Source organism: Pipra filicauda, unplaced genomic scaffold (assembly GCF_003945595.2).
Source record: "Pipra filicauda isolate LSUMZ 115617 unplaced genomic scaffold, ASM394559v2 scaffold23_size5868930_pilon, whole genome shotgun sequence".
NCBI lineage: Eukaryota > Metazoa > Chordata > Aves > Passeriformes > Pipridae > Pipra > Pipra filicauda.
The window spans coordinates 5,252,229-5,264,411 of record NW_024104354.1 but is presented as its reverse complement, the minus strand read 5'-3'; the positions used below and the strand labels follow the sequence as shown (position 1 = coordinate 5,264,411).

General features: G+C 39.0%; 1 protein-coding gene across 6 annotated transcripts in view; it reads left to right on the top strand.

Annotated features, from left to right (window-relative positions):
* The window catches only part of TRMT11 (tRNA methyltransferase 11 homolog), a 52,259-nt gene that overhangs the window by 8,487 nt on the left and 31,589 nt on the right, over positions 1 to 12,183 (top strand). For 5 of the 6 annotated variants that reach the window (XR_003546348.2, XR_005563693.1, XR_005563695.1 and 2 more), the window contains exons 7-11: positions 318 to 474; positions 6,291 to 6,371; positions 7,012 to 7,176; positions 8,565 to 8,637; positions 9,315 to 9,446. Coding sequence is in view for 3 of the 6 variants with exons in the window: in XM_027751096.2 (XP_027606897.1) it covers positions 318 to 474; positions 6,291 to 6,371; positions 7,012 to 7,176; positions 8,565 to 8,637; positions 9,315 to 9,446 (608 nt within the window). In the remaining 3 variants the exon portion in view is untranslated. The remainder of the gene's footprint in view (positions 1 to 317; positions 475 to 6,290; positions 6,372 to 7,011; positions 7,177 to 8,564; positions 8,638 to 9,314; positions 9,447 to 12,183) is intronic. The other variant, XM_027751154.2, reaches the window with a different exon arrangement.

Sequence of the window (12,183 nt, the reverse complement as noted above, 5' to 3'; positions counted from 1 at the left end):
TTAACTCTGAATTGCCAGGAATTGTTTTTCTGATAGAATAATAGCAAAGTTGCTATAATAGTTATTTCTTCAGAAGAATTTTCTGTCTAAAATGTTTGTATATTTTTAACCTCTGTCTTGAAGAATTTATCTAGGTGTTGAACCAAGATATCTGTTGCTTGGAAAGAAGTCTGTCATATTTTCAGACATCAGAAAGCAAGGTGATGTGTTATGAAATGAAGTTACCTGGTTTTGGATGGTGTCACTTAAGCACATGTTAGCCTGCCTGCCTATATCTTGTATTTAAGACCTGACAGGGATTTTAAATGTTTCAACAGATTGCAGATGGCCAAAGAGAACTCATTGAATCCTACAGTGTAAAGAAGAGACACTTCATTGGAAATACAAGCATGGATGCCTGCCTGTCTTTCATTATGGCCAACCATGGGAGAGTAAAACCCAATGATGTTGTATATGATCCATTTGTTGGAACAGGTATATATATTTTTTTTCCACTGGTGGGAAAAACTGGAAGATTGTCTTATTGTTTGCACCAACTTTTACCTGGTGCAGTGGCTTCTGGTGCTCAGCTGATATTTGAGAGGATACCAAAGGCAAAATGGTGATTGTAAAATGAGTAGTCTATTAACTTGAAAGGGATTTTGGGGGAAGGAGACCAACTTCCAAAGCTGTAAACAGTTTATTTCACGCTTCTAAAAAATCTGTCTTCATGGTTTTATTTTATGCACCATGGGTTAAACACTACTCCATATGTGTTATGGACTGCCTAAGATCCAAAGTGACCAAGAAGTGAAATTTGGCTAATGCACTTCTCGCAGTCACTTTCAGGGGATTACAAGGAGTAGCATTTTAGAGCTGGCTATTTAGAGTGCTGAGGGCACGTCCAGGCTTTTAACACAGCGTAACAATAGTTAGGTCATAGCATTCAGTAGAGATCAGTTTGTTGTACCTTCATATCCTGTCTTCAGGATAATACTGCTCACACCACATATCCGCCCCCAGCTGAACTTTTCCTAGTTTATCCAGGAGGGGGAGCTTTTATTCCACATATGACATAAAAGTACATTTTGACTCAGGGAAACTGAGCTGTTGTGTAGGTGAAATAGCTGATCTGTTGTGTCAGGTTGTGCCATATAATCATAGCAGAGTATATTGTATTAAGCTACCTATAGTAGTTTCTTCAAAAACGTAACGAAGGCTGTGTTTTTGACCTGGATTTTAGAATCATAGAGTAGAATCATAGAACATCCTGGGTTGGAAGGGACCCACAAGGATCATCAAAGTCCAACTCCTGAACCTGCACAGGACAACCACAAGAGTCACACCATGTGCCTGAGAGCACCTGTCCAAACACTTTGTGAACTCTGTCAGGCTTGGTGCTGTGACCACTTCCCTGGGGAGCCTGTTCCAGTGCTCAGCCACCCCCTTGGTGAAGAGCCTTTTCCTGATGTCTAACTTAAACCTCCTCTGACTCAGCTTCTAGCCATTTCCTCCAGTGCTGTCACTGGTCACCAGAGAGAAGGGATCGGTGTCTGCCCCTCCACATCCACAGCAGTTTCAGACTGCAATGAGGCCTCCCGTCAGTCTCCTCTTCTCCAGGCTGAACAGACCAAATGCCCTCAGCCACTCCTCATACGGCTTCCTCTCAAGGCCCTTCAACATCTTCGTTGCTCTCCTTTGAGTGCTCTCTAATGGCTTAATATCTTTCTTATATTGTGACATCCAAAACTGCACACAATATTCAAGGTGAGGCCGCACCAGTGCAGAGCAGAGCGGGACAATCCCCTCCCTCAGCCAGCTGGCGATGCTTTGCCTGATGCCCCCCCGGGATACCGTTTGCCCTCCTGGCCGACTTGCTAGACTTTGATCAAGATGACCACGTGTGAAATGCGTACAATTAAAAATGCTTACATTAATGGAAGGATGAGGATAGTTTTCTGCAGAAATGACTGCAGAGAAGTTAGGGAGAGAGAAGACAACACTACAGGGTCACCAGTAGGATAAATTCTTAATAGCATGTATCTTCTCTGTACCACAGAAAACAAACCAGGGATATAATATTTACAGAAACACAAGGCTTCAGTGAACTCTTATGTTTTTGTCTTAAATTTTTGTTCTTATATGATCTGGGTTTTTTTCATGCATAATAATGTCTTATGAAATTTTCTCCTCATCCTTGTGCTTGTCCTTCTTTGAAAGGTTCAGGAAATTCCTCTACTTATCTGTGAGCAGTTTGTTTGATTTTGGTATCTGTGGCTTTGCATCTTCTTACAAAAATCTGCTAAATAAAATCTCTGAGAGCATTCATTTTCATGGGAGTGAAAAGAAAGGTAAAGACAGAGGAAGAAATATCACATGGAAATGGCAAAGCTATAGAAATTCTATATAAATGTTAAATCATTTTTCAGTTTGAAAGGTAACAAATACAATACAAGTATATAAAATTCTCAACAAATTACCTAGTGGTTTGAATTACATTTTTGGGGATTTTTTGCCCTGGATATCTGTAATATAAAGGCTAGAGATTAAAGCTGCATGAGTCTGCTGATTGGTTTAGAAAGAACATACATACAGGATTTGATAAGCATTTTGAAACTGTGGTTCAGATTTCTTTATTGATGCAGCTTTATTACCTGGCTTGGTTTCTTCCTGGTTTTTTTACACTGAAAATGTAAATAGTGCCGAATCAGAATGGCCTTGCAAAATGGTGCTTGCTTGTTGGAAAGAAACTGGTTTTTGCATAAGCCAAATCACAAGTCTTCCACGTTAGTGTAACAGTGGCAAATTGGCATTTGTCATTGGAATATGAAGTGCTCTTTGACCAGGCTGGCTTTTAGGAGACTTGATTCCCCTTCTTATTGTAGAGCAGAATTGGAACATCCAGGATTGTTTTTAAGTTCCATAAATGTTTAGATATTCTTTCCTCAGTGTTGGGCAGAAAGAAGCTTGGAGCTTTCTGGAAGAATAAATCAAGTCTTCTACCTTAATATTTTGTCCTTCCTCCTAGACAGTCCGTTCAGGTTATCTCAGTAATCTTGTTGATTATACCATTCGAAGTTATTTGTCCTTACTTTCTCTTTGCCAATTTGTGATACTGTGTAGTCGCAAATGACAAGAATTTTTTTCTTTGACATTCTGGGGGACAGTGCTATGACCAGTCCTCGTGTGTGCTGAAGAGATGGGGGAATAGCGTATGATAGAAAGGCATGAAGTTCTGTGCCACTGGCATTCTGCTAATAGTCATCAGGGGACACGGTGATTCCCTGATTAACCCTCTTAGCATGTTTCATATAGTAGATCAAAGAGCTGGCCCTATTACTGTATTTAAGTATTCATGCACCTTCTGTGTGAACACAATTGAACTAGTACCAGCTGAGATTTATTGAAAGCCTTAAGTTCATGTTTTCCTAACTTTTTTTTGCTTATGATTAAAACCATTCTTAGATGGGCAAAGTACTTTCTTCTTACTTTTTTTATAGGACTGGGTGGTATGCCTTACTTGGGGTCAGGGCTAGCTAAATTTGTCGTGACCCTCTGGAGGTACTGCCCATCTCTTCTGAGGGATTGCAGCCAAGAAGGGAAATGGGTGACTCCTCTGGGGTGAGTAGCCTTGCTTTTCTCTGATCCACTTCCTTGATCCAGGAAAAATCAGAGGAATTTGAAAACTTTTCTTTCTCCCTCACATTTGGTTTTTGTAGAGTTGGTTACCATATAGTGTAGGAGTGCTCTGAGATGGGATCCTTTTGCCCGTGCACACAGGGCATGTTAGGGAGGTGTTTGTGCTGAGTGGATGGCTCAGGGTAGTTCAGCCACCTGAAGTGCTTCTCTCCATGCTCCCTGTGAATGGGAAAACTGGTGTCATCAGCACAACCAGCTTGCACATTGTTCTCTGTGCTTGTCAACTCTTCATCCTGCAGCAATCTTCCCCTTTATTTTAGCAGGACTGTTGACACCAGTAATGTGGGGTTCACAGCCTTGTTCTCAGTCACTGTTCTGTTTTAAACCATTCTGCTGCTACATAATAACTTGACCACACAGGTATTTGGTAGTCTTCTACAGTCTGTCCATTGTTTCATTTGGAAGCTGTTAAAGAGGTAATGTCATTTGTTCATTTTTGTGGTCTGTTCAACTGCTATCAAGTTTAAAGGGGAAATCACACATGCTTTTCTGTTAGTTTTTTTTTTTTTTTGTAAATTAGTGTCATGGTTTGAGATCCTCAAAATATAATTCCCTAGTCTAAACCCCCTCCCCCATCTCAACCTAATATAAGATGTGGTTTTTTTCCAGACAAAACACGAGACTCAGAATGGGGGAAAGGGAATATATTACAATGACTGTACAAATAAATATTATAATACATTATACACACGATCACAACTATCTCTACCATGACATAAGTATTTACAATGGATCAGATCTCTTCTCCCCTCCAAATAAAAGTCCAGGAGGGAAGAAGGACAGATCCCTTCTAGTCTCTGAGCAGTTTCTCTATGGCAGCAGTCATCTGTCATCTTCACAATGCAGCAGCTGATAGCTGGATTTCTTTTCAATGCACACAAGGGGATCTCCAAGCCCCTTGGCCTGTCGTCTCCAAACGAAGGGTTTTCAAGACACAAGGGAGTCTCCTTTCACCCCTCTTGGCTCCCCTTCGACTCCAGGCGAAGGTCTCACCTGTGGACTGCCAGCAGGGACTAAACTCGCTTCACCACAGGCATATCACGAAATGCAGGGGCATCTTCGTGAAAGTCCCTTCCTCAGGGGGGTTCACCCCTAAGTCAGAACATCTTGGGCAGCATTCAGTTACAAGCCTTTGCCTCAAGAGTTCTACCAGAGCTCCTGTGCTCTGTTTCAGGCTGCCACCTTGGCAGCAGTGGCAAGGGGGGGGAAAGGCCAAGCTCACCCCCCTCTGCATTCCTCTCCGTCCCAGTCCAGCTTCAGGACGCTTTTGAGCTTCTCAGCTCCTCTCTCTCTCTCTAGTGCTGCATGTCCAAGACTCCTCTCCTTAATAGGAGTCCATCTCCCTCCTTTCTCAGAGGTCTCAAAGGAGTTTTGGGGGGTCTGGTTCAGTTCTTACCCCCAAAACTCTGTAGCTCTGCTGCTGACTCTCTTTTCTCGGCTCTCCTTCCAGGAGTCCTCTCTGCGGTGCATGCCGTTTGCTGTTTGGTTCAGTTCTTATCTGTCCCGGCTCTTAGCCATAGTCTCTGGACGCTGCTTCTGCTGCTGCTCTGTCTCTGCTCACTTACAGTGGAGAAAACTTTCTTAGCTTTCAACTGCAGGCACTTAGTCCAGCCTCACGCTGTTTCAAGTCCCCACAGCCCCCGCTGGGGGCTGGGGGGCCAAAGCCCCCCAGGGGCTTCTGCCCTCTGCTCCTCATGGCCTCAGAACATGGCTACCACCTCTACAACCAAACTACAACAACCTTCTCTTCTGTTTGCTTGTGGTATGTTTACATTTTGCAGGAGTGCAGATTGGACAAAACTTCAAAACTTCCAGGGGTCACCACCCCCTGGGGTTTTACCATTTTCTTAGCTTCAGGGGGAAAACCTGGTTCAAACCACTACAATTAGTAAAGCAGATTGCAATAGTATTAATCAAAAAAATGATTTTATTGCAGAATAAGTACACAGGCTGACAAAATAGGCAGCATACTCACAGAAAAATGCATTTGTATATAGTTTTCACACAGCATAACAATTACAGGAACTGTTTTGATGTTCCCTGTTTACATTGGACATATTTACATTTGCAAGGCTCTTGACCATTGTTTCTTACGCAGGGAATGGCCACATTTTACAACAAGTTTGATTTTAGACATAGTTAAGGAGATACTTTGAGAACAGACACAGGAGAACTGCTATTTGTTTGGTGATGACTTTTCAAATTGTGTGCCAACAATATGAAATTCTGTTCCTTGCAAAGTAGTATCAAAAGTTTTGGTTCATGTAATGATTAAAGAATCTTACTGCCTTGAAATACAGAAAACCATAAACAAACTCCTAAGAGCAGTCTCAAAAGATAAGGAGTGACATAAGGCATAGTATGATAAGGAGAATCAGGTATAGCAGACGAGGGACTTGGTGTAATTATTTCTGATTATAGTTGCATAGTGATTCTAACAGGTTGGTATTTTTTTTTCTTTTTTTAGTTTCTTTTTTTTTTTTATGCTTGGGTCTAGCTTTGGGTCTAGTATGCTACTGCTGTAAACTCCTGAAGTTCCTGAGGAAAAAATTCCAACACAAGTAACATTTATGACAGGAGTTTATATTTTTCCTCTTTTCTCCCCTGTGTAGGCGGCCTTCTAATCTCCTCAGCACACTTTGGAGCATATGTGTGTGGTACTGATATAGATTACAACACAATCCATGGATTAGGTATGTTACATATTTCTAAACCACTGAAATTTTGCTCTCTGGAATTTAGGATGGTAGTGGATGATACTTAGTGGATTTTAAAGCAATATTAATCTTATTAGGATTTATTTGGTCATGCTTATTTTTATTCACCAATTTACATGTATCCTAGATAAAATATTATCTTATTTTTAAGCAGGAAATATTTTAAAAAAGGAATAATAAAAACCAAACAAAATTCCAAATAATAATTACCACAGCTGTGTGCTGTCTTAACCTGTGATGTAGGAAGCTTCTCGTAACCTAACCCAGGAAGTCTAATCTTATTCTTACTTCTCTGAAAATCTGCAGTGCAAATTGTATCTGACCTAGTGGACAGGATTGTGACTGATGGTCAGAGAGAATGTCTAACAAAACAACATTTTTACAGATGTGTTCTGGGACACCCTATGCAGATGGTGCAGCAGAACTTTTCTAGTGTATTTTCATTATTTCTTACTACTTCTGAAGTTTACTGCAAGTACTTTTGACAGGTTTTGTAGTGACATTTAATTATTTTCCTTTAAATTAAATGGTAGAGTATATGGAAAGCTTTTCTTATATAATAGTTTCTTGCTGAGTGTGCTTTTTTCCCCCCACTCTGGGCCCTCTCCCTTCCCAGGCAAGGCAAGCAGGAAGAACCAGAAATGGAGAGGGCCAGATGAAAATATCAGAGCTAATCTCCGACAGTATGGTTTAGAGAAATACTACCTCGATGCACTGGTTGCTGATTCTTCCAGGCCAATATGGCGAAAAGGGATGCTGTTCGATGCAATCATTACAGACCGTAAGTTGGCTACTGCTTTTTGTTGCCTGATAGCAGTGACTGAAAGATTATTGCCTGTGTCTGTGCCCATGTGTGTTGATTTAATGTCTGGATGAGTGCTCAGATCTGCAGTTTATCAAAGATGGTTATTGAGAGCAGCACTGTGGAAATTGGATCTGCATTTGACATCTCTGCATTTATTTTAAGGGTAGTTATAAATGTGTAACAAAGCTGGCAGTAACTCTTTCTTCCGTGGAAAGAATGTTATGTTCACCAGCAGAAATCAATATGGCTGGAAATCATCCTTTGAAGAAGTCTCATTCAGTAAAAGCGTAACTTTATTGATGCACAGAGACTTCTTATCAGAATGGTACATGTTGCTGTTAGAACTTGATCTGCAGGACATTGGAGTCTGCCATGCAGCCTTGATGGACTTCTGAAGATTTATGTTAAATGCTTATTGTAATACTTCCAAAGAGAAGTTTTAATGTGTTTCCAATACACTTAACCACTAGAAGCATTAACATTTTGGAAGGATCCTTTGCTCTTTTAGCAACCTCTGTACTAAACACCATTTGTCATGTATGAGAGGGAATAGAAACTAAGGGAATAAATGAAAGACCTTGATACAGCAATTTCTGATCTCTAGTGCTGACTCTTATGATGAGACATTCATATTAATTAGGAATAGGGAGTGTGACTTTTCTTCGTAGGTTGCTTGCTAGTATTTATTTGGTCCATTTGGCAATAAAACAGTGTAGAATATTAATATGGACTCAGAACTGAGTGTGACACAATTTGTAAGACTTCCGCAGTGGTTATATTGGTGCTTCCATGATGCTGAAACAAGTCTCACAAAACCAGAGGTTTTGAACATGAAATAAGTATGTTATGTTATTAGAAATGTGCAAAAATGTGTGAGAAAAAGCCATCTCTGGTTCTTATGTGAGAGAATTACCATTTGTGTAATGTACTGGCAAGAAATTCCAATGTATTTAATTTCATTTTGAAAAAGGTTAACTAAGTGCTATAGGGGACATGTTCATGTCTGGCAAACAAAAGAGGATGGTATTATTTGTCACATGTTTCAAGTCTGAGGAATATCTTTTAATCAACAAAACAGAAAAGCATTGTTCTTTGTAGTGTAGCAAACTTCTAGGCTATTAGAAGCTCTTAGAAAGCTGAAGGGCTTTCTTTGAATCAGTTCTAAAGTAACCTTTTGGAGTAATAAACTTTGAATAGATCTTGAAGAAATTTCCCTTGCTGAGTTTTACTTTGTAAAAGCTTTTCTTTTTTTAACTTTGTATAAGCCACAGTTTATGCACTGTCATGTATGTATGGTATAATTGTGTGTTATTTGGACAAGGAATGAGGTTCTCATCTCTGCATTATGCATTTGCTTTGTCTAGCACCATATGGTATCAGAGAAGCTACTCGCAGAACAGGTTCACAAAAGGAAGCAGTAAAGTCAGTTGAAAGAAGGTAGGTGAGCTGTCTCATCTGTTGTAGAATATAAATGTCTTAATGGAAATCTAGTCATAGTTTTAGAATCTTTACTATTTCTTGGTCGGCTATCAACAGTTAAAAAAATAGTGGCAATATAAATTAAAGAAGAAAAGCCCTTTTTACTCTGTTTGCAAAACCAGTATGTCATTTCCTGAAATCATCTTGGTTTTGTTCTCCCTGCTTATCATTTGTGTGTGTTCAGATTTTGAATCCTATTTCTCACCTCTGTGAGCCATCATTACCTTTTATTTCCTATTCTCAGAAAGTTCTCTTCAGTCTCTGCAGGCTGCAAAATCTCTCTTTTCAGAGATAGGTTGTGGCTTCTCCACTGCCTGGCCTTCATTTTCTTCTGCGTTTTGCTCTAAATTGTTAAGAAAGCTGTTGTTAAGAAACAACTATTCCCAGTATACCTATGAGTCTTTGACTTCAGATACTAAAGATGATAGTCTGAAGAGCCAGTTATGGGAACTTGCAAAGTCATATTCCTCATATTAGAAGTTGTATTTCTGGATTGTCACAATTAGTTTTGCAAGTGTCAGATAGTACTTTTGTGGTCTGTTTTTGGTTTGGGGTTTTTTTTAGTTATTATTTTAAGAAATGTAGGTTTTACCCGTGCTTTTATGTTTGTTTACACTTGTACATTTTTTGTTTAGCACAGAAAATCACATCTTCGTTTCATCCAATTATCATCTAAGTGACATCTTTTTTGACCTGTTGAAGTTTGCGGCAGAATATCTGGTGATGGGAGGAAGATTAGTTTACTGGCTGCCAATATACAGGCCTGAGTATGTATTGTTGATTTCTGTTATGTTGTAAGTCAGAATGGCTGCTGCACTCTCACTGTGTTTCTTTTGGGGCACAGTACAGCTGGAGCTTCCATAGCACCAGCACTCAAGAGTAGTGCCCAGACTTCGTATTTTAAAACTTTGTGTGAGGAAAACCAGATTTTGAAATAAGGTTTTTGAATGGCGATAATTCCTGAGTATTACCAAACAGAAAAAGCCTTAGTGTGTCATTGCAAATGTACATCCAGTGAGTTGAGGTTTAAGCTTAGGAAATTAAACTTTCAAGGTACATATTAGAATGTGTTTCTCTAGAGTAATTGATAAAGATGTGTGACAAGGTCCTATGAAAAACATTCTTGGTTCTTTGGAGTTTGACACTACTAGTTTAGCTTTCTTCTGAGAAATAAAAGTCAAATGACCAAGAGATGGTAGTGAGAGGCAAGAATCATAAGGGAGCAACCCTGTTAAGGACGAGAGGGGCCAGCAGAGACTGCGGGATCCTGTCTGCTCAATAGTGCAGCCTGAGTTCAGAACTGAGTTTAAAAGGAAAGACAGCTGTTTGCATACCTTACTTAAGCATCTCTTAGATAGGTTTGATGGTATTTTTGTTTTGGCTTGGGGTTTTTTTAAACTGTTTCACTGTAAAGTGAAGAGTTCTGTAGGTTTTTCAAAGTATCTTCCAGATACAGATGTGCTCTGAAGGTAGTTTTTACAATGTCAGATGTTTCTATGTACAATCAAAATATTACTGATGAATAAAGTGGTGATTGTCCCTGATTTCATCATGTAAATGGCTTGTGCCAGTCCTGTATATCCTATATATCACACGCTTTGAAAATTTGGAAATCAAATGGAGCCATTTCTTTTACGTGCTGCTGTAACAGAAGAGTGCACTTAGCAGTTTGCATTTTTTTAATAAATGATAGAATTGGTATCTTTAGGCTTTTTTTTATTGTGAGACAATTAAAAAAACAAAGCAATGAATGCCATTAACAGTATTATAGCTAGTTGTTCAAAATGTCTGTCTATACATGCTTAGCCCCAGCAGACTGTGTGTGATTGTGAATTCTAAGATTTTGATGTCAATAAAAACGATTTGGATTTACTGAATTTATTCTGTTCATCAAGATACTAGAGTTTTTCTGTCTGCTCATTGAACTTTGATAAAAAACATGTTTCCTCACTTCAGATAACTTGGGAACTGCACATTCAGGATCTACTTTGGTTGCTGTTTTGGGGATGGCTAGTTAAGTTGCCTCATAAAAAGTGAATTTGTACATCCTACTGTGAATTGAAATACTGAGGTCACTATATTAGCACGGAATATTAGTACAGTCAGTTTATTTTCAGTTGTAATGCTGAACAAGGGAACAGACATTAAAACAAGTATGTAGGGGGAAGGGAAGATACTTTCTACTAACATATTGCATTATCAAATATCCCTTGGCAACACCTGCCTTCAATTTCATTTCTTGAGGTCCTTGTATATTACCTTAAATTAAAGCCAAAACTGGATTGAATTGGATGTCTGTTAAAACCACTGCTTCTGTATTCCTTACTTGATAAGGTTCTGAGTTTTACCTGAAAGAATGTAGAAATACATGCCTTAATGCTAACAGACAAGGCTTTTTAACAAACTGATAGTGATCTCTCCTTCTGCAAGATAGCATCTCACTCCAAAGTTTACTCTTTCAGTCTGACATTGAAGTCATTGTTGAGTCAGAATTCTTTTAATTCCTTTGCAGTCAGTCTTTTATAATGTTATATATTTATAACCTTTATGTATAAACTTTATTACATATATTTTCTATATATATTATTGTATATATAAAAATTTAAGATGATGTGGTGGAGTGCCTACCTTTGTAGGAGAAAGAGCGAGTTTGGTGCTACTAGATGCATCGAAAGTCTTGTATAATAGAAAGAGCAATTGAGAAATAATTTTATTCTCCTTTGTCAAAAGCATGTTCTGACGTCAGCTAGCGGAAGTAGCAAGTTGATTCCACATGAGAAGTGACTGAAAGGTTGTTTTGCAGTCTGGAAGTTTTGAGGCAAACAAAGAGGCAGTACTGTTTGGGGTTCTTTTTTTCTTATTTACAAATCTGTGTTTGGTATTGAGTTACTTGTTTAACAACTCACTGTTATCTTAAGAAATGCCAAGTTTTCCATCAGCACCTAGGCGGATCCTATTTTGAGTTGTGTTACATTTGTCTTCTCTTTCTCCCAGAACAATACCTTTACTTTGTAAAGTGCATTCGTAAAATCCACCTCTTCACAAGAAAAATGCAAAGCTCCTCTTTCATACCTTGTAAGTTGAAGTGATAGGTGTTTCAGTTGTTTAGTTCTACATTTTGATGTCTGACTCCTGTTGACTCCCAAGCATTGGAGAATCATGAGAGCAGACATTTTGTACAAAGTCATAGTCCCTGACAATACCAAAACCCATTTTCTGTGTTATGTGGAAGTAACTATTACATGACAGCGTATTATAAAAACTAAGACTAAATGACTGATCTATGTTTCAGTATATGGGAAGGGTGTCTGATCTCATGTTTATTATATTAGCTAGGTCAATACTTCTTGCTGCTCTAGTCCCATGCAAAGGTGTCTAAGTTTTACTTGGCTCCCTGCCAAGTCCGCAAACCCAGCACAAAAACCTCTGACAAAGAGCAAAGAAAAAAAAACCTATGAAAAATCCAGACCAGCCGAACTATATTAAAATAAATGTATTTACGTA